A 27,469-nucleotide genomic window follows, 5' to 3' on the forward strand; every position below is an offset into this window, starting at 1 on the left:
ATAATTAGAATGGGAAACATTTGAGCTTATAATACCATAATTTGGATTAGCCCAGTTTAAGATAACAAAATGAATAGAAATAATTATAAACTTATTTATTCTGTTTGTTGTTTGCTTGCTACGCTTCAGTTTCTCATTTAGCGGATATATTATGCAGCAGTCTATGCCCGTATAGGTATGTACTAGATTTGCGCAATATATTTCATTGCCATACCTTTGGTAAATTACTGACTGCGATTTTGAGTTTTGAGTGTAATCCAATTTTTATTGGTAGGTCTCTATAATAAAAGTAGACAAGATGAAAAGGCCAAAAGTCATACTGCGCATGCACAATAGTCAGCTTTCTTACTATCGTGTTCAGATTAGGAACAATTTAAGTTGGTTGGATATACTCAGAAAGTCAATGAATTAGAACATATATTTTTACACAATACTCATAATATACAAATAGGTATCTTTACTGTAATATTGTTCCACATACCAGATGGGAATATCAACAAAACATTTATAAGTAATAAATAAGTAAACCTCAGCTGGTTTGCTAAAATAGGTATAGGTTACAAAAGAGTGAGAAAGTAGGAAGGCAATGCCAAAAACTTTACTCGCTTGAATCAAACATCCATTGCAGAATTTAGAAAGGATTCGAGAAAACAACTATAATACCTACATTATTTAGGAATATCGATTTTATGAAATATTTTATAACCGAATGAATAACAATAATTGGATCAAAGCACATTGACATGAATCTTGTTCAAAAATTTACACTTGATTTGAACATATTAATAATATTTCCTACTTTAAGTGGATACATTATTATTTATTTTTCCTTATCTGCAAACGTTTCTACAACATACTAATTGTTACATATAAAACTTAAAATGTTAGCGAATAACGTACATTACACCTAAAAAAAGTCAGTCTAAAAGTTTCATCAATCGTTCTTTACAGGGTACTTATTTTTAAAAATAAATCATTCCGCTTGAAATCACTTGATTGGCACGACACCGATTGTAATGGAATATGAATCCTAAATGCACGTTTAAACAGGACGGCAGCCCGTCAATGTGCTCCTAGGTAATTTTGGTCATTGATGCTCTAGCACCTAGCGAAACCGCAATCATGCATCTTTCACGCAGAATGATCATGACACATAGAATCTTTGTACAAGTATTAAAGATCAGTTCGTTTAAATGCACACAGTAAAACCAGAAAAGATAGGATTAAGCTGGCAACCTATTCTTGAATTTTAACAAATCACTGAGGTATCAACAACAAAAAAAGTGTTAGAATAGTTATGGTCAGCAGTTTTCACCGTCCTTTACTTCAAACACTTTTCCGTCATTCTCTGGATCACCGAATATGTAATTGGTGTCGTCCACTTCTACTCCCGGACCTCTCAATTGCAGCGTCAGTATGTTGCTACTGCCCTCCGTGGCTAATACGATATGTTTACCATTGGACATTATTTCGCACGCGGTTATGTTGGACCTTGGAGTGTATACGGCTACCAAACTCCCTAAAGTGTCACAAACCTAGTTAAAAAAATCAAAAATTGCGATTAATACCTTTCTGAAGATTCCAAACTCGTATCGATTTGTCCCTTCCTTGCCGGTCACTTGATAGGCAAAAGACTCCTGTGGGATCTAGTCTGAGTGAACTGACTGGTGCTGTGTGCCCGCACAAAGACCATCTGCAGTTTCCTGTTGGAAGATGTATTATGATAAAAGGAACGCACCTGCTTCCATGGAACTGTTAATTTAGAATATTTAGATAAATGGCAAAAGTTTCGTACAACCCTGTGTGGGAACGGGGAAAGAATACTCCCACTGCAGAAGTGCACTGCATGCGGTAAGAGTCCGCTAATCAAACGCATGCCTCGTTGGCTCAAACGTGAATAATCATAATAACGTTTAGACGTATGGGGAAGGTTTTGAGTTATTAATTTCATCATAATAACTACCGGGATAATCCCTCCTTAATTCCATTACTAATTAAATAACGCCTACAAAATGGTTTCATATTAACGATAACGGCCATCTTTAATCACTGAACCGTGTTTTCATTTTTGCTCTAATATTTCCATTCGTTTCCTATGGAGTACGACCGTTGTATTATTATTATTTTCTAAATACCACTATTATTAACCCGAGGTAGGTTAAAATGTGTGTTTTTGGAAGGATTTGATCCGTAATTTCTTTCAGGGTTCAAGATCTTGTTAATTAACGCAGTCGAGCGTGGATCGGAATACAAGAATTTTGGCTCCTCAAGCCATCGTCTTCAAGGACCGAGTGGATTCACTTTGGTTTTTCTTTGTTTTAGATTGAATTGCTGGAAGCGTTGGAACTATAAGCCGGCTAATGGTTGATTAAAGGTAAGACGGTTATGATTATTTTATGGGATACTTGTACTTTCATTTTATCGGCGCCGTTTTGTCTTAAATTTCCGTTTTAAAGCCGTGGGGATATTGAACCTTGTCTGGGGAGACCAACCCCTTCACTTCAGATGGTTTAAAGAACGTCTGGATGTGGTAGCGCGCAGCTTTATCATAGTGAGAAAAAATTGGGGCATGGTGTTAAAGCAGATTGACACAACTTTTAAGTTGTTTTGAGTTCACAACAGAATTAAGTACCCAACAGCAATTTGCAAGGGTGCTATAATAATTGCGGGTAGATAACTGAATCTAACGCAACTTACGGTTTCAGTCACCACTTACCTGTAATTAGATCCCAAACGAGAATTCTTGCGTCCACTAAACCGGATATTACGCAACTTACTTGCGAACTAATTTCTAAGGATACGGTACTACACGAAGGTTTCCATTTTTTAAATAACGTTCCACTTTGCAAATCATAAACGACTATAAAATTTGGGTTTGGTTCATCAATTTCGTGGCATACGCAACAGACGTAATTCCCTGAAAATCGACGTGATACCTTTACGTAACATGCGGATACGGACTTACCTTCATGAGTGATCGCAGCTAACGATGTGTTGAAATCGTGATGGGGTATCCTGAGATCGTACTGTAACTTTTTGGATGTTAAATTCCAGACCAGTAAAGGAAACGGTTTCTGAACTTCGTCTCCGCATACAAGTACCCTAGTGGAATTTGGAAACAATTACCAAAATTTACAAAGCAATAACTACCTGCCATCGCCGGACACGAGAAGTGAGTTAAGGAAACGGTCCTCCCCAACTTTAAACGTGGCAACGCAGTCCCCTAAAATTCGACGGGTTAGTGCCTCTTCGAGCGAAATGGAACCTTACCTGTTTCTAAATTCATTAGATTAACGTACATTCGGTTTCTACTAAGTGCGACTAAATGGGATTGGTCGTTCAACCCAAAGTAAGGCATCTTCTGGTTCATAACACCTTTTAATTTTGTTATAAAGGTGCCTGAATCTAAATTATATATTTTTAATTCTCTTCTACATAAGACAATACACTTTGCTTGGTCTATAGGAATAAGATTTATCGGATGAGTTATTCCCTTTAAAGTTCTTACTTTATTGGATCTGGAAGATTTAGAAAGTTAAATTTCCCGCACGGAAAACACTTACGTTTGTATATCCCACACACATATTTCTTCTAGATTTGTAGAAACGCTAGCTACAAATTGCTCCGTATCAGGCAGACGTATGATTAAGTTTAAAACTTTATTCTGGCACATGGTAACGGTGTCCGGATCACTTGGGACGTTACTATTTAAAAGCACTAGTGACGTAACCGGAGGATTTCTAGTTATATTGAACACATCAGTAATTTGTTTATTAGCTCCGTTCACTCTTCCTTCTTCCGTTAGATAATTATAAAATTGGGCATAGAATTGACGACCGTCATAGTTAAGAGTAGTGGCAAATTTCTCCAGAAAATCCCTTAAAATTACAACAAATTCGTTTGCCTCAGTTTGCGCCAAGTAGATGTCCTCTAGCAGTTGGAAGCTACTCGATCCGCATACTTTTTCATATATCCATTCCAAATCGTTCAGATATGGCGAATGCGCTAATTTGGTCGGATTGAGTTGATGGTATTGGTAGGGCAACTCGTCCAGTTTTCTTCGATTGTAGCTGGAATAAAAATATGAAGTAACGCTCTACGTGTGTAAACGACTAATAAGAATCTGGTGCGCAGTAAATTAACAAAGCATGCAACTGAATTCGTCGCCTCTCGAAATGCAGAAGCTTGGATGGAATGTGAGTAAATATACAGCTTGATTGGTCAAACCAGCGAGACTTTTGGTTCTTAGATTGTTTGGACATCCATTGACTTGGTAAGTTAAAAGGCCCTAATCTTAGTAGATCTGTTCAAAATTGTATTATTATAGTGCTTGCAGGGTTTATATATCACTATTTGGAATTGCAATTGCAAAAGCGGCTTTGTGACCGGGACTTGAACTTTTGTGTTTCTGGTGATTGGTTTAGCTTTCATAGCTAAAATGATAGAGAGGAAAAACTATTACATCTGAATTAGGGATGTTTACATAGTATCTGCAATCGATAGAACAGAATAAGTATGCAGGAAACCAATACAGTGTTGCATTGTGATTGGTATACCCATTACATCAACAATCCTCTCCCTACAGTACACCAACCACAATGAGCACCGTTCATATGGTTTTCTACACAAACTTATTCTGTTCTATCAATTTCAGGTACTATGTAAACATATTTAACTCAGATGTAATACACCGATGATGTGCGTGCAAAAATCCTACTGTATCTATGTTTCAATTTTGTGGTGGCATTAACTTCAATTAGAGATGATTAGGATGATATTTATCAATAGATTGGTGTAAGCTCGATTAAAAAACATATGTAAACACAATTAAACTATAACTTTTAGATACTTACTATAAAAGAAAAAAAAAGACATTTTTTAATTGTAAAGCAATCAAACCCATGCAAATTTTAGAATATAACCCAAAAAATATCATACCATTGTCCTAATAATGTGTGCTGTGTGACAAGCCTCGCAGCCAAATTTTTAGGTTTTTCATTCCACCATTTTCCCTAGAAATTATACATTCTGTACAGTACAAGCAATTCAAAGAACAAGTTAATTGTATAAATGCAGTGCTTTACTATATCGAGCTATGTTCATGTGAAATAATGTGTATTTAAATTAACACGTCTGAAAATGCGCCTGTCGTCAACGTTGCGTTCCCACATGACAGACCTATATACATTGCATATACCATGTACATTCCACGTGGGATATTGTATATCCATAGAATGTGGAAAAGTATGTCGCAAATGTCCGATGTATGTGCATGGGATATAAGTTTGGCAGACTTCACATAATATGTCTTTATGTATATGCATGTATATACATCAGACATGCTAATGTATATTGGTATACTGACAACTGGATATATCATGAATATTCCTGTAATATGCAAAAGATGTTCAATAGGATATTCTATGTATGTTGTATACATTCAGAATGGATGTTCTATAGAGATTCCTCTAACATTCGGGAAGTTTACTAGCGTCCATACCAGAGCTGGGCAGTATTCGATTTTGTAAATACTTTTTAGTATTCAAATCCTTTAAAGTATTCAAATACTTTGTAATTAAATACTTTTATGGAAGCAGTATTTGTATTTGTAACTCAAATACTTTCACAAATATTTAGTATTCAAACTTAACCTTCCTTTTTTACCAAAAATCGACTACACCAAAATTTCTCGGGAAAACACTTTTTCTTATTAGTTTGGGTGCGTAGAATCCAAATCAATTCGTACTTTTTCGATCAGACTTCTCAATCAAAAGTTATAGACTAGAAACCAATTTCGAAAAAAAATTCAAAGGGCTGTAACTTTTGAACTAGTAGCCCAATCTTGGAACTGTTTGAAATTATGGATTCTACAGGCCACATTCTATAAGAAAATTTTTTTCCGGGTCGATCTGAGACAATTTTTTTTTCGGGCCTCAAGAAAAGGCAGTGTATATAACCTTCCTTTTTTACCAAAAATCGACTGCACCAAAATTTCTCGGGAAAACACTTTTTCTTATTAATTTTGGTGCGTAGAATCCAAAACAATTCGTACTTTTTCGATCAGACTTCTCAATCAAAAGTTATAGACTAGAAACCAATTTCGAAAGAAAATTCAAAGGGCTGTAACTTTTGAACTAGTAGCCCAATCTTGGAACTGTTTGAAATTATTACTTTTACTCCCCTTAAATTTGTATATAACAATAGAAATATAAAAAAAGCTAACCCCATACAAAGTATAACTTGATTTTTTAAGTAGTATTAAGACTTTTATCTAGTATACTATTTTACATTTTTAATGTATTTGAGTGACAAATATTTGAATACTTTTTACTGTAATCGAATACTTTTCAAAGTATTCGAATACTTTTTATAGTATTCGAATACCTTTGATAGTATTAGAATACTCTTGAAAGTATTCGAATACATTCTAAAGTATTTAAATACTTATTGTTTAAAGTATTTGAATGCTTTTCAATGTATCTGTATCTAGTATTCGCTTGTGCTGGACGTAAAAATATTTAGTATTCAAATACTTTTTGAAAGTATTCTGCCCAGCTCTGGTCTATACCTTCATAAATAAATTCTTTTCACGGAGTGGAGCTTTTTGTTTATTAAGTCTCTTAGTATACAATGGAAAATGTGCTTAAAAAATTATTATTTAACACTGTAGTCTTGAGTCATTTTGATCGTGTTGTTGTTCAACTGCAAAGGAATCGACACCAGTTCCATATAATACGGATGCAAAAAGGTATTGTGACTTTGCGAATTTCTGCACTTAATCGATAAATCCATAAAAATGAATTTATAATTGATACAATACGTAATTTATAAATTCTTTCAAATGAAATGACTTACCATGTAATAATCGTAAAGCATAGTGTTGGCCCAGGTAGTATATTCTTTGTATCTCGTTTTAACAGCTTGAAGAAATGTGTTATCCCTCCATTGTACTCCTAGTACACCTCCTGTTAAAGTCCATTGCAGGAACGGGGCCAGGTGTTTATTTAATCTTGACCACGTTAGACACGCTGGCGCCCAAACAACTGGAAAAATACCTACGTTGACTAAATATGTGGACATGCATGGTTAGTATTGCTTAAAAGTCATTATCAAATAAATTTGATGAGTAGTACGTCGTCGCCTGGAAGCTCTGGAATCCGTGACCAAAATCACAATAATATATCAAACGCGTTTCAACAGCAAAACTGTCATCATCAGCGAACAACTGGCTCAGTGTTGTTCGCTGTACCTACATATTTAATATATTATTGTGGTTTATTGGTGTTTTTATTATGTTCTGTTTAATAAGTTGGAAATTATCGTTTGTGCTGATTGCTAATATACAGGGTGGTGACTTGCGTAACGCATCATAGGGATTTCAATGTAAAATTCATAACAAGCGATTATTGGTTCCCCAAATTATTTTAGAGCAAAAATTGATTAAGGTTTTTTGTAGAAAAAATTTTTTTACGCCAATCAACTGTATTAGTTTACAATTTTTTGCATAATAAAGATGGAAAATTGGAAAAATAAAACCCGAATCTTTTTCAATAATCTGCGATGCCATGGAATTTTCTAAAACAAAAAGATATCCAGTTATCAATTGGCAGCAGTTCGAAATGGATTTTATGATCGACTTCATGGTTACTGTCTTGCAGTTAATGGTGACTTATTCGAACATTTATTGTAAATTGTTATATTAGGAAATCGTTTTTAGTAATTTGCTCTTTCTTTATGTTGAATTCGCTGTTCTAAATATAATACTTTTTGATAGAATTTGATTTGTTTTATAGCAGACATTCCATGGCATGACGGATATTGGCGTAGTTTTGTTTTACAAAATTTCATGGCATCACAGATTATTGAAAAAGATGCGGGTTTTATTTTTCCAATTTTCCGTCTTTTTTATGCAAAAAATTGAAAACTAATACGGTTGATTGACGTAAAAAATTTTTTCCTACAAAAAACCTAACTCTAAATTAATTTGGGGAGCCAATAATCGCATGTTATGAATTTTACATTGAAATCCCTATGATGCGTTACGCAAGTCACCACCCTGTATATGTACTATCCACCGACGATGTGGACTGGTTTTGAAAGTGTGTACATACCGTAAGTCCCATTGTTGTGGAAACAATCATCGTACGCCAGTAAATCGATCATTTCCGAATCGGTAATACCATCTTTTGTGCAAGTCATAAGGGCAAGAGCATGTTGGACTTGAGTTATTCCTAATATTTTCTCTAATTTCTCTAACATTTGACTAAGTTGATCGATGATATTTCCTTTTGGCACAATTTCGTGTTCCTTCTCAGTATACCAAGATGTTTGCCAAGCTAACACCTACGAATAAGTGTCGGTCACACAGTTCCTTTTTTCGGTACCTACTTTAACGTAGAGAGGTAAAGTGCATTGTTGTACTGAAGTTAGTACACAGTCCTTAATGTGTGAATTAACGCTGTGATTGTACTGCATTACACTCGATAGCAAAATACCGGTCGCTTCTGTCTCATCCAAGGGTGACATTTTAATGAAGTATTTGGCATCTATTTTCCCTTTGATATCCTCAAATATACTACAATCTTCCGCTACAGATAAAATTAATTTGACATTGTCCGGCAATTTATTTGGAAGCCAATCGATTGTGCACGAGTTGTAACATTTTACTTGATCAATTCCATCTATTAAAACTATTAACGGTCGTTGTAGGCAAATTGCGTTTAGTAAAGCTGGAAGAACCTTCGCGTACGTTTCCATATTCTTCAAAACATAAAAATCAAGTTGGGAACCTCGGGGTTGCAAGAACTCACATGTGTTTCGTAACTTTGATGACCATGAGTAAGTATGGAGCATTGGTTGGTTATTGAATGGAGCAGTTGTTGAATTGAACTAGATTGAGCACTGATCCCGACAAACCTAACGATTAGAAATGCCTCCGGTTGCCACGTTAGGCTGCACTGTGCTATTCGGGACAGTAATGTACTTTTTCCGCATCCGACTGGACCGACAATTACCAAAGGGGACGTATTGTCACTTACAATGTACCTAAAAACTGAACTGAAATCCGAGCAATGTTAGTCAAATACCAACTTTTCAATATCGCTCAGCATCTTCTCCCGGTTAATACTACATTGTGCAGCTCTCTGGCAAAATGTCGTCTGCTGAGTTAATTCCTCAAACAATGACGAGTCTATTCCGTAGGTGGGTTTCAGAACGGTTTTGTTATGATGTTCCTCCATAATTGCGTCAATGGATTCGAGCAAATTTTTTTTTAAATAGTCGACGACATGCTCGACGTAGAGCTTGTGCTCCGGAATTTCTTCACTTAGTCCACCACAGACGTATTTAACGGAAATTCGCATTATGTGTCTTTCCAAAAGTTGATTCTGATAAAAAATTATATAGGCAGAATCGTCTCCCAAGAAAACTTACCGCTAGATCTCTTTGTAAATTGTTTAATCTTCTTTTCAGCTCAGCTTCTCGAGGACTCAAGTTTTCGGGCGTCTTCTCAGATGGCGTGTACACCCGATTTAACCATATGCACCGTTTCGCCAGTTCTTGACTCATGAACACTGTGTTGTGCACTTCCTGCAGTAGATGGTATATTATTCACACAAGAAAATGGAGAAAAACGAGTTACCTGCTCTACAACCGTCGTCAAATAGGTGTCTCGTAATTCCTGTGGTAGTATGTTAACAAAAATTGCGAGCATTCGGTCAATTTCACCGCGCCATTCCTCCAACGCTCTTTCCCGTTCTTCTTGCGACGTCTCTTTGAAGCCAGGAATATGTGAAGCTATTGGTTGTAAACGATAACATGGCGGTTGAGCGGCACTGTCTAATTGATACCTGAAACGAATTCCAACAATGGCAATCGAGAAACGGCCACATCTCACCATTTTGACAGTAGCGTTTGAGCAACCTGGCTTTCTGCACTATCTAACGCCATTTTAAAATCGGCACTTTCTATGGTAATTGGTAACAGCGACGTTCCCAGCGAATTATTGAGGAATAAGACGGGAATTATGTACGCGATTTCCATTTGTCCTAAACGCAAACTTAAGGCTTGAAAAGTACAAACAGCGCCTTACTTGTCAGTTCTCCAATGCACAACTCCGGAAATTCATGGTCCTGCTGTTTCTCCAATGGAGTTTTCCAATGCAAATCGACTATATGCAGTTCGTAACCTTTCGATCTACAGTGCGCCCGCAATTCCGGATATATCACATTATGAAGGGACCCTTTCTCCACACAGCAGTCTGAAAATAATCTGTTACAACCGGCGGCAACTTTAACATGTATTCACCTTGAGAATCCGCCGCACATACGTATATAACGATTTTTTGAGTACGCGTAGTAATCTTCGCCTCTGAAATTCTTCCCATGATCAGATTTTGTAGATCTTCCGATAAGCTACAAACTATCGGCGGTAGGTGACTGTGTTCGAAGCCCTTCGGACTGTGAATCCCTGGCGGAGAACTTAACGACATGGAATCTGCTGGAAATGTAAAATTAGAAAATGAGCTTTCGCCCCGGATTTCAATTCTTAACACCGAAACATAGAGACATCCCGTGGACGACAGAGAAACGTACCCGATATACTTGTGGGAGCTACACCTCTTAGCACTTTGGAGAGCGGCGGCTTCTTCCCGTTCATTGCGCTTACTGTTGGTGAAGTGGCAGTGGGCTGTAGAGGTTGCAATGTCGGTTGTCCCGCTGTACTTGGTTCGAGAAGCACTCCGCAGTGTTGTTGTTGAGAGACGTGGTTTAGTAATGCTTGTTGCTTTTCGGATGGTATACTTGTTCGGACGTGATAGCTGCCAGACCTGTAGATAAGTTCAAAAATGCAAAGACTACATTTAACGCTGACTCCGACGATCAATCTTACTTTAACAGTGGCTTTAATAATTAAAAAAAATGCGTTTTGTGTCCCCGTCCATCGAAACCAATTTATGTGGTTTTAAATTACTTTTAAGGGAATTGTCTTAGGGTTTTAGGGTCCGTCTGTCAGGCATTCAGAGTAGATAAGGCTAACTTGATGAGATTTACGTGTCCAGAACTGCAAGGCTTCAAGAAACTGTGAAGTGTTATAGATGTCGTGAATTCGGACATATCAAGTCGAACTGTCCTAAGAAGCTGCTCGACAAGAAGATAATGGACGGCAGGAACATGTTTTGTGCTTTGTCTGGCGCAACTTCGCACATGTGCACGGACACTAATCTCTTCGAAAATGTTCAGTAATGTTTCAGTTGTGAAAATATGACAACAAGGACAATTTGTTGGAAATCTCAATTTGGCTGTGAACGTCAATAATACGAACGGAAGTATGAACTTGAAGGATCTGCCTGAGATTCACACGAATTTGCTTTCAATTCTCAAGATTGTTACCGGTTATCTAAAACAAGCAAGGATGCAGAGTTGTTAATCAAATCGAGGGAATGTTGCTGAAATTTGTTCAACTTGAATAAACCGAATGGAATATTATATGTATCAATGGAGAAAAAAAAATTGGCTGATCTTTGGCACAAGTGTTTAGGCGATCCTTGTCGTAGCAATATGAAGAAGGTTGAAGGCCCAAAGACGTTTCGTAAAAGCTCTAGGTGAGAACTCGCTCAAAAATTTTCTATTTACTGCAAAAATGTATAAAAATTGATATTTTTCGGTCAAATATCTTACTCATGATCAAACTTGGTTCCAATGTTAAGTCATCTAAATTAAATTTTATTAACTATTATATCTTTAGAAGGCGAATCTTTTTCTTGAGAAATCGTGTATAAAAAAACGGCATGTCCCTCATCATAAAAACATTTCATTTCTTCATAGCATCCATCGCCTTTCGCGATTGCTCCATGCCTCCTTTACATATTCTTCCTACGCTTTTTTCTTTACGCATTATTATTATTTATGTTTCTTCTTAACGCAACTCTTTGGTTGCTACTCGTCTCAGTCTTTCAAGTGTGCTCAAACCTACTTTTGGTTTTTTGACGTCCCTACCTATATATTCTTTGCCCTTGCACCTCGCATTTTTCAGGCACCATTTGCCTCCTTTTCACTTCTCTTTCACTCTTTCTAGAGTATTTTTAGCGTTTAATTTCACTTTGGCCGGCTGGCTGGCTGGCTGGCACCAAATGCGAGCCCGTAGAAGAATGCTTGTAGAAAGACGAAGAGTGTACATGTATATACATTTGAATTATTGAACCCATATAACGAATATCTAATGCACCTATCGGAGCCGTGTATTTAGCGACGGGGCTACATTTCGGTCGGCGACATCTGGGCGCCATCCCCGAGCGTGTTATACTAACGTGGTGATTTTTCAGTTTTTTCCTATCTTGTCCTACAGTTTTGTGTAGCAGATCAGTATTCTATTAGTCCACCATCAATAAGATATTGTCGAAGGCTACCACATCCCATTTGTCGGTACCCGTTTTGTGGGATTTCGCTAAAAATCCGGCACAAAATAGTACTCAATTTTCGGGTACTTCTCATAGCTTGAGGCACGAGAAAGAGAGACCGCGATTAAAGCTCTAAGAAATTTTTGGGCGCCCAAAGTCAACTTCCCGCTCGAAGACGCGCGCCTTACAAAAAGTGGTTAATTTCGCCCCTAGGAAAGAAAAACAAAATTCCGCTACGCAGTGTCGGACCAAAACTGTAGAAGAAGATAAGAAAAAACTGAAAAATTCCCAGGTTAATATGACACGCTCGGTGATGGCGCCCAGGTATCGCCGACCCCACATCATGTAACACCCGTCCCTAAAGTTGTTCATTACACGGTCACGAAAGGTACTTACACTCCTCATCTTTCTACAAGCATTCTTCGGTACTTTTAGTATGCTTCACCCACAACTAAAATTCACTTTACGGATTATTTCTTCTATTTTTTCTTCGTTGAGTGCGAGCTGTTAGTTATGTAAGTGGGTGTTTTTGAAATTTTTGATTTTTTATTAAAATTACAATCGAAGATTCATTTCGAAATGGAAGCTCCGTATATAGAAAACAAACGAAGACAATAGCAGATCTAAGCGCAAAGTTCTTTCGTGCACAGACAGACAGACAAACAAACCACCTAATCTAATATTTTCTATTTATTTAATTTTCGACTATGGACTATGGTATGGTGAGACAGTTCTGAGGGTGAACGGTTACACATGGTATAAAAGTTATCGCATTATAAACCATAACGTATGTGATTTATTTCTGTACATTTTAAAATAATTATCTGTTATCACATTTTGTAACAAATTATAATATCGCATATTTTAGGGGTCAGTACTATAAATCATCTTTTGTTTCGTCCTGCCACATTCTAAACGTCTTTGTCACAGGTCACCAAATACGTTCAGCTTTCATATATTTCATTTTTTTCCATAAATACTTTGGAAGAATTATTTCTACTTTGACGCTTCGTTGATTGCCCTTTAGAGCGTAGATATGGTGTACGATAGGGCACCCTTCCGCAACTTGAACCTTTTTCTATATGCTCACCATACCGTAGAGATGATATGACTAAAAGAAATTTGCTAGGGCAAAGATGCATTGTTTCTAAGGTAACAAATATTGCTATAGCGTTGTTCTATTTACAATAATTTGCGCAAAAGGCGATTGCGCTTACAAAACAAACTTGAAAAACTATCCGACGTCATTCTTGGTCATTAAGGGTAAGTGTAACCAACTCGAAAGATGGATTTAAAAAAAAAACCAACGTCCAGCGATATGGAATAATGAATTACGCATGGAGGCATTTGCTGTTCCAATTTCACTTTGCTAATTGTAATAAATTAGTTTTCCAATGTGTCAATGTTGCAAATTCAGGGTAATGACGTCATTGAATAGGAAGCTAAGGCCGATTGTCGAAAAATGTGTGACTTTCAAGGGCCAAAATGAACTCATCTCAGGGGTTAATTAGTTTAAGATAACATGCAGCGTAGAGTGCACTCTATAGAGTGTAGGGGTGGAATTTGGCACAACAAAGTTTTCTAATAAAAATGAACTAAAAAGTATACGTACTCTTCAGATCTTTGGGACATATTATCCTTATCTTTGTGAGCCTGGCCGCTGCTGCAAGAGTTGCCCATGGTGATTTCGGAATATCTTTCTTCACTTTCTCTTGATAAAATCCAAAAGCATTTTGTACTTCACATTCATCTTACTCTTACTTCTATGGCGATGCATTATACTTCTTTAACCGCACAATAGATTTTATTCATAATAAATTTGAAGGGAGATTGAATAAGTGAACCTCGCACATTTTAAAGAATTTTGTAATACAACTATTTAATCCGTTTAAAAAGATACGCGCCACAAATTATTTTAATAAACATTTTTAAAAATATTTCGTTTAAAATTAGATTCAAAAATTATGTGACATTCCTATCGTGCGCTACTTATTTCTAGGACACATTGAAAGATTTTATTGCCAGTAATTGAATAAATTGTTTCTTCGCGATGTTTATAAATTTATAACTACGTCCACTATTGTTATTTAAAATAATAGGTATCTTATTAGTAAGTATTTTGAGATACACGGCACGGATACATATCACGCACGATAATCACGGGTGTAATAATCAATGTTGGCAGACTATACGGGCACGCGCGTCTAAAATGACGTCAAAGGACGCTTTACAGAGGCGGCACTTGTAAAATTTTTTTTAATACGCTCAAAAAACACTTATTTAGCCGTTTGGATCATTACGGGAAAGTGTAAATGCGACTTATTTATTTTAGAAAATTTATTGCCGTATTTTTCGTTTAATTTCTAAATAAACTATCTATAGCTGAACTAAATTTTATTTTTATCCGGGCGCAACATTTTTAAACAAATTGACATAGGTTAGTGCTAATTCACTTACTCCAATGTGATAATAGTCACGCATGAATAATATATTGGCGAAAAATTAATTCCGAAAGGATGATATAGTTATCAGTAAGGAGGTCAACCAGGCCGTCCTTCATATGTTACACATTGGCGTCAAAATTTTAATTGTGCGCTATAATATTTTTATTGAGTTCTGGAATTGCGAAACGACGACATACTCGCCTTCGCGTAAACGACAATCGCCAAAGATTCATCCACAGATAATTAACATTTAGACAAAAGGCACATGTCTTAACATAACGATAATTAAAGTTTCCTTAAATAATGTTAAAGGTTAAATTAATAGCGTCTTTCTCATTCAGCCTTATTAAGATACCATTAAGGCAGGTAATAAAATTATTTTATAGTACTCGTGCATTGAAGTTATATTACTCGTTTAGAAATGTACACGAAGGTCTTGATTAATTTATGGTTAATGTGTTTTCAACTTTACTTTATTGAAAACAAGCCGATAGCAAAAGGTCTGTGTCTCCAGCCGCCCGTACTAAAAACAGTAGTTATGTTTTAAGATATTGTTCCCATTTACTTCCAAAATAAAGAGCTAGCTGGAGAGGCTGTCACCCTATCCCATTTTTGAAACTCCAATCTAAAAATTTGCTAAAGAATCCACCTGCAAAATTTCTTCGTTTTCGAGATATCGTGCTAACGGACAGACGGACCGAGAAAATATGAACTCGCTAGCGGCTAGAAGGTCGTTAATAAAGTGAATCAAAATAAAATCTTCCACTATATAAGAGCAAAGCACACAAGAAATCTTTGCTTCATTAACCCAATCGCTCTTCTCATTGTCTAAATCATTATATATCCCACAGAATACGTCAAATCGACTACAGTAGCCGATCTAATGGCGAATAATGTTGATATTCTCACCTACTGCTATTCGCATCCACCAAAATTCGTCCCCGAAACATTCTCACCTGGAAGATTCGTCCCCAAAAGATAGGCCTTCGGAATATTCGCTCCGGAAAATTTGCCCCAGGAAAACTCACTCCCGCGTACCGGAAACTGGCTCTAAGGAAAATTCACGTTTAGGAAAGTTCGAACATCTCACACAACAAGATACTGCCGGGAAATTGTCCAAAGGGAAATCTTCTGTAAGCAAATAGTCCGGTGGTAAGTTTTCTTGGAGCCAAATATTCCGCACGGTGATTTCCGTCTGGGAATGAATTTTCTGGGGGCGAACGTTCAGAAAGCGAATCTCTCTGGGAGGGAAATTATAAGGGGGAAAGTACCGCACACGGGATTGGAGACGTGTCATACGTGATGGTATAAACTTCAGAACTAATAGTAAAGGCCGATTATTCCTTGGCGACGCGTTGCGGTAAAACGTTCCTTCCAAAAGTTCCTATGTTTTCAAATGCAGCAGTTCTCACCAAGCGACGCATCACAACCCACATGGTTCCAGAAGCGTTGTTGGCCTCTTGTACATGTAAAGGACCTACGGTGGGAAAATCTCAAATAATAATAATAATACCTACACATAAATTGCAGTCTTTAAATTCATTAATTCAAGAAAGAGCTAAATGTCCTTTGGTGCTTTCCATATATAGAGACTACTGAAATAGTTAGGGAGGCTTTGAAGCACTCTCTAGAAAGCAAATTGTAAGGCTTCTTTAGTGAGAGACCTGTTTACGACCTTATTTAGAACACTAAGAACAGTTTTTTGGGTTTTCCAGTGCCTTCTGGGCATTAATCTAGAGCATCTTCTTCCGCCAGCGCTTTCCATACTTTTTCCAGAGCTTTCGATGTTAATATTTACTCCGAATTAGGTTTTCCTGGAGTTTTCCTAATTTGTAAAGTAAATACCGGAGTAGTATACAACAACTTAAGACCTTCTGCAGAGACACCTCTAAAAAGCATTATGCGGGTCACTGTAATTGGGCGCAAGCCTGTTGAGGGTCCAGAACAAGAGATGGATAATAAATAGATATGATTCTAGGTAATGAACATAATTATTTGGCGGAGCATTAAATTTTTTAGAAAGCGCTAAAAGACTTTGGAAAACCTTATAAACACTTTCTACAGTAATCGAAGGTTTTAGAGCCTCCCAGGAGTTTACTTTGAAACGCCTTTCGTACTACCACAGTTGCCTAGACCGTTGTCAGTACTCTTTAGGAGTCCACAGGTTTCGAAAGGGACAGGGATGACTCTAGGTCCCTTTAAACAAGTTTAATAGTTATGTTAGAGCGTATTGTATAAATAAACAATGCATCATTGTATAAATTATGAAATTACGCAAAATTGGTGGTGAAGTGCATTAATGTACCAAGGTGGATGGAGTTTTTGTCTCAAATTAATCTCTACATTAATTTCCCAAAATAGTTCCCATTTCTGCTGGAACACCCTGTACATGTGGCAACGTATAAAACTAAATCAATGTTGGCAATAATTATGTTGGTAGTATAATTTGTTTGAATTTGAGGTTAGTTTTGTTTTTGGCGCTTTGCCTGATATTTGTGTATCCTTATCGGATAAGGCTTATCCTGTATTAATAATTTGATTGATCAGTGAATAATCGTGTTGGATGTGTTAGTGAGAACCTGAATATCAGATAAACCATGGCCTCACGTAAACGAAAACCCTTATCCCAACTTAGTCTTGAAGAACAGGAAAAACGCAAGAGAAACTCAGAGGCCATTTTTACAGAGGGGACTGATGTAATCTAATTTGTTTGTACCTAAAATGTAGCCTTCTTATGGTTATTTCGTTGCAGACGAGAGCTGGCACAATCTCGCGTATGGTCCTAAAGAACTTCATGTGTCACGCTCATTTAGAGGTAGTATTCGATCAGAACATTAATTATTTAATTGGACGCAATGGTAGTGGTAAAAGTGCCATATTAACCTCGTTAGTCATCGGACTTGGAGGTAAAGCATCATTTACAAACCGTGGGTCTAGCGTTAAAGGTACCATTTTAATACTTTTCTCGATTCACACTGCACATATTTTTTGCTAGGTTTTATTAAGGCAGGTAAAAATTCAGCGTCCGTAGAGGTTACACTACGCAATGCAGGACCTTTAGCATACAAATACAATGACTACGGAGACGAAATTACGATCGTACGAAATTTTACAGCTGCCGGTAACAGTAGCTACAAGATCAAATCGGCGACGGGTATGCTTATTTTAGCTCGAATCTTTAATTGAGTATACGCTTGCAGGGGAAGTAATCTCAACGCAAGTTAAAGAAATACATCGCGTCTGCTCTTATCTTAATATCCAAGTCGACAATCCGATATGTTTGCTAAACCAAGATACGTCGAGAAATTTTCTGAACTCCAAAGATCCGCGACAGAAGTTTCTATTGTTTATGAGGGCGACACGTCTCGAAGCACTGTGGGAGGAATATGTTAAGATATTGACCAGCAAGAAAGATGCCGATCGCATGTTTAAGGAGAAGGAGAAGGTTTGTTGCTGCGGTTAGACTGCATCATAATTGGTTTCTTTTTTTTAAGCTACACAGTGAGCTTCAGCAGGAACTGTCAGTTTTGAAGAGGAAAATGATCGATCAGAAGTCGGTATGCGCACTTAAGCAGCAAGTTAAGGTGTTGCAGACAGAAATTTTGTGGGCTAAGGTGAGGGTTTATTCTATTGGTTCTTTTTGTGGTTCTCAACTGAGAAAGTTCGACTTCCTTAGACCTTCCTAGTAGGTAATACACACCACCACAAAAATAAATGTTCTTGCTAGTATAACAAACAATACAGACCTTGCTTCTGATAGTTTTCTAATAAAAACATTAATAAAATTACAAAAGAAAAATGGGGGAAATTGATTAATGATAAAACTAAGCAGGTAGGTAATATACGGTCATGGAATTTAGATAATCGTCGGGAATAACGATGTTGATTTTATTAAAAGAGATGGTTTTTGGTTTCAAAAGGCATTGTTAGCCTTAATTTTTTCTTACAGGATTCTTTGTATTTGATTTTGTTTTCGGCTCTTGCATGTATGTATAAGAGTTTTAAGTCATGTTAGAATTTTTTGTTGTTGTGTGGGAAAACAAAACTAAAGTGCGTAATTGGAGCTGTATATCATTGCACACAGCAATATACAGGGAGCTTTAGTTAAACGTTTCTGGGAAAGTAAAATAGGTAGGTTTTTGAAAATTTGTACTTAGGAGTTACGCTGAAGGCCGAATCGATGTAAAATATTTTCAAAATGGCCGCACTTCCGGAAACGCCGGAAGTAGATAGTAACTTCGTTATTTTAAATAGCAACCCCAATTTTTTTTGGGTTTTTGGATTCTACGTGAAATTTCAGTTCTTTGTATACCCATATGTCGATATCTGCCATTTATGGTTTTTAAGTTATTTTGACTTTAAGAAAAACAATGGCGGATGCAGATGGTACCTTGATTATTGATTATTTGAAAACGGTTGTAGTCATGGCAACCTATTTTTATCAGTGCATATAAAATGAATACAGCTTTCTTTTAGTGTACTTAAAAAAAAAGTTAAGTTGCGTAAGACCGCCCCTATGGAGATCCAAATTTATGAAACTTCAAAGACTAAAAACTCAGTTTTTTTAAATGGAATTTTCTTAATATTGCATGAGATACAGAATCGAAATGGGCATATTTTGACAATACATGTTCCTATAGCTATCTTTAACAGTTTCTGACTTATTCCCATTTTATTGAATTGACACTATTTTTTTCGAATTTTCTTTTTAGTAGTCGGCCATCATTTTATAACAATTGAATTTTAAACAATTCTAGTGACAGTGAATCCGTCACCTACTGTTATGGGTTAACATAAGTTTTTCAAAAATCAAAAAATGACTCGCAGTGGTTTCACCTATTTTTGAATTTAATTGTTATTTATGGTGAAATGGACAGAATCGCGGCACATGCTTGCCGTACATTCATTCGAACACTGGAATGAAATTGTATGAATTTTGGAAATGTTGTTTCCCCCAAATGCCCTACAAACCGTTGAAGCACAAGTGATACAAAGCTCTACAAGAGAATATTTAAGAAAATGAATTGAATTGTAAATGCAAGATTAACAAAATAAATTCAATGTAAAATTTAAAAAACTTCGTTGAAACATTTTTTGTATGGAATTGTTGCTAGAACAGATATCGCATTACCTCTTTGAATTTTTAGACTTATACGTTGTTTAAGAAATTAAGTTGAACGACTCTGTCTAGATTTCTCAAAAATTTTCCGTCCTATATCCTTAATAAATGACTTATTTATTAATGAATTATTTAGATTAGAATCAATGATATTAAAGAATCCTTTTCTTGATTTGTTTAAAATTCGATTGTTATAAAATCATGGCCAACTACTAAAATGAAAATGCAAAAAAAATGGCATCAATTCAATGAAATGGGAATAAATCAGAAAATGTTAAAGATAGCTATAGGAACATGTAATATCAAAATATTCCAATTTCGATTCTCTATCTCATGCAATAGGAAGAACATGGTCATTCCATTTAAAAAAACTGAGTTTTTGGACTTTGAAGTTTCTTAAATTTGAATCTTCATAGGTGCGGTTGTACGCAACTTAACTTTTAAGTACACTAAAAGAAAGCCCTATTCATTCTCTATGCACTGATAAAAATGGGTTGCCATGACTGTAACCGTTTTCAAGTAATCAATTATCAAGGTACCATCTGCATCCGCCATTTTTTTTCATAAAGTCAAAATAACTTAAAAACCATAAATGGCAGATATGGACATGTGGGTATCAAAAGAACTGAAATTTTACGTAGAATCCAAAAATGCAATAAAAAATAGGGGTTGCCATTTAATATAACGAAGTTACTATCTACTTCCGGTGTTTCTGGAAGGGTGGCCATTTTGAAAATATTTTACATCGATTCGGTCTTCAGAGTAACTCCTAAGTACAAATTTTCAAAAACCTACCTATTTTACTTTCCCAGAAACGTTTAACTAAAGCTCCCAAAAAAACACCCTGTATATATTTTTGAATTACTATGTATATAAATATTTGCAATATCAAACGTTATAGTGAATAGGTACATTTTTCATTTATAATTTAAATTTAAGCGAAAGATTCTTCCGTCGTTTCGTTTCCATGGAGACAGTATTGTTTTCTTCATTTTATTTCGCGCTCCGCGTCTCATTTTTAACCTTCATCTACTCTTACTGCTAGGGAGAGATATTTGCGCATGTGGTTTTTATGAAATTTATATATTGTGCTTTACTGATTAAACACACGTCTAAAAAATATTCTTTGTCCAATTGCTTGTGCAACAGCTTTATTAATTGTTTTAATAAGAAAAAATATATATATATGAATTTATTGAGACGATCTATCAAGGATTAGGAGAAAGGCCGATGATCAAAATAAGAGAATAGATTCCTCTGCTTTCAATGTTGATTATTATTATTATTTTCAGGTTCAAGATGCTGAAATAGCAAGAAACAGCGAACAAGAGACTGTAAATAAGCTGAGAGAGCAAGAGACACAGATCGTAGCAGGCATAGGGAATGAGGACAGAATTCTAATGGAGTATCAGCAACAAATTTCGTAAGATTCGCCAACACAATTTGTTTGTATCATGATTTTTTTTTCTGTAATTAGGAATTTACAAAATCTCATATTAACACTACAGCACTCGATCGAAGAACAAAACGAACCACAAAGCATTTTAGTTCGCATCTTAGGCGAATTGAAAGAAACTCTGACCGACAAACGTCGAGAGAAACGAATAGTTATGAAAGATATCGCGGTGAAGACCGGAAATTGTAATATTCTCGAGCAGGAAATTAACAACTTTAACGAAAAGTGAGTTGCCCTCTGCGATTTTGGGTTAATTTTCTGTTTAGTTACGATCAGATAGAACAAGAAAAGGCGAAACGGGCGGAGGAAATGGCGACGCTTGAGGAGAAAATTAGGAGTATTGAAGGTCTATTGGAAACGTCCAAAAATGACCAGTATCAAATGAGGAATTCGGTTAATCGCGCGCAGGAAGAGGAGCGTAATGTGTTAATGGAAATGCGGGGAATCGATTCTGAAATTGGTTAGTAAGATATTTTACTGTGTATTCTCTTCTATAAAATGTCACTTTTTGTTTGGGTCCTCCTCGAATTTGTGTCAATATTGTTATATAAAGTCTATAGTAAAGATGGGTCCGTCCTATACGAGGTAAATTTCAATTTTTTTTAAGGTTAAATGTGGTTGTTAATTTCGATTAAACACAAATTCGATCATATTATTTAAATGTGAAGTAAATATTGATTTGTATGAGAAATATGATGGTTAATTTTGTTTAAATAATCGCCTTGTATTTTAATTGATTTATTGGTCGTTTACGTTAAGAAAGTTTAGGGAAATCTGGAAATAATTGCGTCTTCCTATCGTTCGCTCGTTACAGCCTCGTAAAATCGAATTTATTTAAAGATAAACACGTGTTCGTCGAGTGGGGGACGTCGGCGGTCTTTCTCTTGAAATTTTGCTGGTGTCTAAAGGGAATTTGAGTCGTGAATATTGAGCAAAATGATAAAGAAGTGGGATCGGAAGGAATAGGGAAGAATGTTTTAAATAGGCGTTAAACGGGGCTTTCTGGTGAAAGACAGTCAGTCTTGGTGGTTGTAAAGTTTTTGTTTGCTTTACTCTGGAACTTAGAGATTTTTGACAATAAATTTAAACAAAATTGTAATTGTTGTATGTATTTTAGATAAAACTCAAACACGTCTAAATGCCTTTAAGGCAAACTCGGATGTATTATCACTGTACGGCAGTGATATGCCTCGTATTGTGCAAGCCATAAAACAAGCTGAATCTCAGTTTACTCATGTGCCACGAGGACCACTAGGTAATCCTATTAATTTTATCGGAAACCTTGCACCATATGACTAATTTATTCGTAGGGTCATACATAACTTTGAAAGACAAAAAATGGGCGGTCGCAGTTGAAGGATTTTTGACTACCGGCCTGCTGCGTGCTTTTGCCGTGGATAATAAAAGAGATAATGAGCTATTAATGAAAATTCTACAGAGAACTTGCTCCGGTGGTCAAAAACCGATGGTTATCACCGGGAAATTCTTTTTTCAGGTAACTAAGGAACTAGTACTTCGTAAACTGACCGTTTTGTAGGTACACGATGTCCGCCCAAATTTAGTGAGGCCAGTAGACGGGTGCCTAAGTGTTTTTAGCGCCTTGGAGATATCCGATCCGGTGGTGACTAACTGCCTAATCGACCAGGTCAGTCTAGAAAGCGTTCTACTTATTCCCGATACGAATACAGCGATAAATCTAATGTCTAATCAAAGTCACGTGCCGCAAAATTGCCGACAAGGTATTACAATGAAAGGGGACAAATATTATCCAGATCCTAATTATAAGACTTACGCGTCCCGATACCATACCGCTCAGTATTTACAAGTGAGCACTGCCGATGTGATACAGTAAGTAATTTTGTTTTCGTTGTTTATTTTTTAATGACCGAAAAATAGCCCGAATTGCTTACATTAAAATTTTTGCTGTGTGAGCTGTGGCCCCATCCTGCTGAAACCATGACATTGACTAAACAAAATCTCTGTTTTAAAAAGATCCGTCTTTTCTGCCTCGCCATGTATTTAGAGATTTTAGTGTTGTAGAAAGATTGACAGTAACCTTCCCACTATTACTTAATTTAAATTATGGTCCTTCTTTTTATCCTTCATTTGTCAAACCCAGGTATGTGTCATGACATAATAAGCTATTCTGTTAACAAGACAATCATTCAAGATTATCGCCTCCTATGATTATTATATTAAGTGTGACGTCACTGGTGGGCGGTGATTGGTGAACGTTTCTAAAGAATTCAAATAGAAATTTCCATAAAAAAATTTGAATCGTTAGTTTAATGCTTTTTTGGTATAAATAAGGTTGATTGTGCTAATATCTATAGTTGAAACTCATTCACAGACAGAGAAATCGATTTATTTATATAAAATTATTTATAAATGTTCACAGGAACTAAGACTACTAACGCTAAAGTAAATTTATAAGTCTTTGAGTTATAAAAATTCAATACATATTTATCTTTCCCGTTACTTATCACTTCGACATCGAGATTAAGTCTGAGACTAAACACAGTTCAGTTGCGTTTATAGCATACATTAAACCTGGCCTTTTAAAAATCACTAGGCAATCCGAATTGCAATTCTTGCTTTATTGTCCATCTGATTACAGGCAATTGGAGAACCATATAATGGTCCTTCAGGACAAGAAAAAAACCATGCAATCTCAGCTCCAGACAGTGAAACGGGATTGCTCGGAACAAAGTAGGAGTGCGAAAGATCTAGAGGTGAAAGTGAACAAATTGGGCACGGCCCTGCTCCACCTGAAACGAAAACTGAGCGATTTGCAGGGCTCCGACGAACCCGACGTCGCGAACATCACCATGCTCGTAAGGTCAAGCGAAACGTCTCGCCGTCGTATTATCGTAGCGTACATTTTCAGAAAAACGAATTGGCGGAACTCAAGAGGGCGGTCGAGGCGAGAAGCGAGGTTGAAAGTAAAATTCAAGCGGATCTGGCGGAGCTTCAAACGAAAATTGAGAAAAAAGAGGAGAAGCTCGAAAAAATTAAGCATATCGTTCGAGGGTACGAAGATAGAATGGATCCGTTAAATGTATGAGTGGAGTAGGTGTAATAGTGTGCTAAACGCGATTTTTTAGTTGCAAATACGTGAAAAGCACGCACAAGTGAAGGAGTTTGAGGTTAACAAAAGATTCGCTAATAATCGCTTGGCTGAGTGTAGATCACAATTGCGGCAGGCCAGAGCTGTTTTAGATGAGAAACAGAAACTGGTGCAGTTGAAAGCGACTGAAGCTGGTGAACTTGGATCTAGACCTTCAAAAATAAGGTATAAAGAGTAAGTTTGTTTTCGGCTTCTGTCCGTAATACCTCTTTCTTCGGGAACGATTATCTGAATTATGTTTTACCAAATGCTTCTGCAATTTCCCACATTTACACTCCACTGTCTACTGTAAGGGAATTGCTTTAAAAAAGCTAACAAATCCATTTGCATGCTAAAGGCTTTGATTAAAAAATATATAGATTTACGGTTCTTATGGACACGTTAGAACAGTATATTTTAGTTAGTGGACATGGACACCAGGCGGCCATAACCATTAACCACCACCAGCTCTTCCACTTAACCTTGTTACCACATATACAGGGTGCCCATTATGTATCGAATATAGTGTATATTCTCGGTAAATATCGAATGTATACAAAATTTTTCTACATGAAAGTTGTTTAACATCTTAATTCCTATAATAAGGCAGCATTCCATTGTTTTTATCATGTATTTGTGACTGTTATAAATCAATTTTCGGTAGTTAAAATGAAAGTAAAATTTTTAAAATGGTCCACCAGTAGGCCTTGGATAATCTCTTGTTTTTATTAGTCTTGACAGTTTGTATTTGAAATTGTATCTTGTGTTTCCATATGTTTATAAATGAAAAGGGTTTAATTTGTAAACAGTACGGTGAAATTATAAAACCCTGTAACGGTTGTCCTGTTGAACTATTGTTTTTTTTGTGTGCAATGATATGATATAGACCTTTATTGCACGACTTAGGATTTTAGAACCTTGAAAAATAGATTCCCACATACAGTCTAAATCTATTGTTTCATAGATGGCGATACTGTCATGGGTTTAAGTTTTCAATAATGTTCCATGGGTTTGAATCTTAGACCACAAAATGTTATGTAGGCAACACACAATACATTTCAATCGTGATCCATATGAACGGTACTTCTTTAGTAGTCTGTATTCAAAGCTAAAAGGCAAGGTCAATCCAGAAACTATTGTGGTTTCTTGATGTTTGTGTTACAAGGTTATAAAAATTCTTAATTTCCAGGACCGTACCCGTCGCACTAAAAGAGTTAAGCGATACCGAAAGACACATAAGACGAATCGAATCTAATCTAGAATCGTACGATGTTACTAAGAAAAAGTATGAAGCGTGCAAAGATCAGAATAAGCAAGCGTCCGAATTTATAAAATGCGTCAGATGCGATGTGCAACTGTTAAAGGCGGCAGTAGAAAATTGCCTTACGTGTTACAGTCAAACGGAAGACTATTTCGTTACCTTCATACAGCACGCCTTCGAGGAAGTCCTGCAACTTCGACAGTTCCAAGTATGCGTCGTACAGTTTTGTTTAATCGATTGTCACACACGTTTTTTTTAGGGATCGTTAAAAATAAATATGGGCGAAAAGAAGTTGGAGCTTGTCGTTATTCCGCAGCAGGGTTCTCAGGGGCATACGACAACCTCAAATTTGTCCGGCGGGGAGAGATCCTTCTCGACAGTCGCATTTCTTTATTCTCTATGGCAGTGTATGGATTTTCCATTCTATTTCTTGGATGAGTTTGATGTGTTTATGGTTTGTATTTGTATTAGTTGTTTATTTACGTTGACACCTTGATTTTTAGGATAAGGTTAATAGGACAAAAGTTATGGAAATATTGTTGTATCACGCGAAGAAACATAAAGACATGCAATTTGTCTTTTTAACACCTCAAGACATATCGTTTGTTAATGATCCATTGGTTGCTATTCACAGATTGCAAGATCCTGAAAGAGGAATGATCCAATAATTACAGTTACCATTTGCATATATTTTGTTACTCGTTTTTGCGTTTGTTTCAACTTACGATAATAGCGTTGTTAAATCATCGTATTTATGATTGTAAACACTATTGCATACATTAAATTAGTTGTAAAAGAAACTTTCCTTAAGTGAAGTTGATCAATATTATATGAGTCGTCTAATTCGAAGATATTGTGACTCTCCAGCCTTTTGAAACATTGTAATGTACTCTAAAAAATGGATTTCAGTAGTGATTTTGACTTCATTCACTAAACAGGTTTAGTATGTACCTCAGAGGCGTATTATGTGATATGGGTAGAAACTGCAGCCTTTTTAATCTTTTTAAAGATGAGGTTTTAGAAAACAATGAATTCACAGGATATTCTCTATATAATTCTGAATATGCTCAAGTAATGTGGATAGGTTCATGTAATCGGAAAGGAATATTCCTAGAATATAAGAATAATTTGTGTATATGCCATAAATGTTCTGTGGGCGCGGACATACAGATTTTCTAAAAATATTCTGTGTACACCTATATATTCATAGTCTGTTTTGAGAATATATAAATATATTCCTACAGGCATTATTCTCAGAATATTTTTAGTGTATATTGAGCCATCTGGATTAGGACATTTACAATTGGTCCTGCGCAACTCTGAGCAAGACACAGCAGACCATGCAATGAAGTGAGATTAACAAAAGGTAGGTACAACAAGTAAGTGCTAATTTCTTGCTTTAATTATGTTATAATTGGAGCAGTTAATTAGTAGCACAATTTGTCTCTACACTAGCACAAGGGATGTCTAGTATATTATAACAGGCTATACGTTTGATTTTCTTTAATCACATTAGATACATACTTCTAAAGAAAATTTCAATTTATTCACTTAATAGCCACGTCTCACTCAATTTTCATTAAAGGGCAGTTGAAAATGTGCAATCCCTTGTAGGATTTGTAAAGTAATTGTACTTCAATGATCCAGTATTGGGAATTGTCTTTTGTTTAAGTAATTGCTACGCGTGCG

General features: G+C 36.2%; 2 protein-coding genes across 6 annotated transcripts; one reads left to right on the plus strand and one right to left on the minus strand.

The window, feature by feature from the left end:
• Nucleotides 1–668: 668 nt before the first annotated feature.
• On the minus strand, nt 669–15,002 carry LOC116159468 (NACHT domain- and WD repeat-containing protein 1). 2 transcript variants are annotated; one of them, XM_031472440.1, is made up of 20 exons: nt 14,007–15,002; nt 10,593–10,825; nt 10,306–10,497; nt 10,091–10,258; nt 9,896–10,046; nt 9,641–9,848; nt 9,433–9,588; nt 9,091–9,386; nt 8,811–9,045; nt 8,389–8,760; nt 8,112–8,343; nt 6,856–7,043; nt 4,939–5,012; nt 3,564–4,070; nt 3,271–3,518; nt 3,151–3,223; nt 2,966–3,102; nt 2,717–2,917; nt 1,569–1,703; nt 669–1,519 (listed from the first exon to the last, which is right to left on the minus strand). In XM_031472440.1, the coding sequence occupies exons 1-20, from the start codon at nt 14,072–14,074 to the stop codon at nt 1,302–1,304; spliced, it is 4,092 nt and encodes a 1,363-aa protein (XP_031328300.1). In that variant the 5' UTR covers nt 14,075–15,002; the 3' UTR covers nt 669–1,301. The 2 variants fall into 2 exon arrangements, with proteins under 2 accessions (XP_031328300.1, XP_031328301.1); XM_031472441.1 differs by having other exon boundaries at nt 10,306–10,494; nt 14,007–15,001.
• LOC116159469 (structural maintenance of chromosomes protein 6) lies at nt 10,819–26,609 on the plus strand. Of its 4 annotated transcripts, none has more exons than XM_031472442.1 (18): nt 10,819–11,599; nt 17,386–17,534; nt 17,591–17,783; nt 17,834–17,992; nt 18,039–18,283; nt 18,333–18,452; nt 21,250–21,380; nt 21,435–21,638; nt 21,680–21,873; nt 22,531–22,668; nt 22,724–22,908; nt 22,951–23,261; nt 24,031–24,247; nt 24,301–24,471; nt 24,518–24,714; nt 25,709–25,988; nt 26,040–26,234; nt 26,284–26,609. In XM_031472442.1, exons 2-18 carry the CDS (start codon nt 17,436–17,438, stop codon nt 26,446–26,448), a joined length of 3,204 nt encoding a protein of 1,067 aa, XP_031328302.1. In that variant the 5' UTR covers nt 10,819–11,599; nt 17,386–17,435; the 3' UTR covers nt 26,449–26,609. The 4 variants fall into 4 exon arrangements, with proteins under 4 accessions (XP_031328302.1, XP_031328304.1, XP_031328303.1 ...); XM_031472444.1 differs by having other exon boundaries at nt 24,518–24,705; XM_031472443.1 differs by having other exon boundaries at nt 17,411–17,534.
• Nucleotides 26,610–27,469: the final 860 nt, after the last annotated feature.

The sequence above is a fragment of the Photinus pyralis genome, unplaced genomic scaffold, assembly GCF_008802855.1.
Source record: "Photinus pyralis isolate 1611_PpyrPB1 unplaced genomic scaffold, Ppyr1.3 Ppyr1.4_LG1, whole genome shotgun sequence".
In the NCBI taxonomy this organism is placed as follows: domain Eukaryota; kingdom Metazoa; phylum Arthropoda; class Insecta; order Coleoptera; family Lampyridae; genus Photinus; species Photinus pyralis.

Bases quoted from the DNA above. Each gene is read 5' to 3' on its own strand.
- LOC116159468 (XM_031472440.1), bottom strand. From the start codon at position 14,074: ATGGGCAACTCTTGCAGCAGCGGCCAGGCTCACAAAGATAAGGATAAT. The intron at 9,046-9,090 runs GTTGGTATTTGA...TTCAGTTTTTAG, and splicing joins ATGCTGAGCGATATTGAAAA to GTACATTGTAAGTGACAATA. The intron at 8,761-8,810 runs GTGAGTTCTTGC...TATGTTTTGAAG, and splicing joins ATCAAAGTTACGAAACACAT to AATATGGAAACGTACGCGAA.
- LOC116159469 (XM_031472442.1), top strand. From the start codon at position 17,436: ATGGCCTCACGTAAACGAAAACCCTTATCCCAACTTAGTCTTGAAGAA. The intron at 17,535-17,590 runs GTAATCTAATTT...ATTTCGTTGCAG, and splicing joins TTTTTACAGAGGGGACTGAT to ACGAGAGCTGGCACAATCTC. The intron at 21,639-21,679 runs GTGAGTTGCCCT...TTTTCTGTTTAG, and splicing joins ATTAACAACTTTAACGAAAA to TTACGATCAGATAGAACAAG.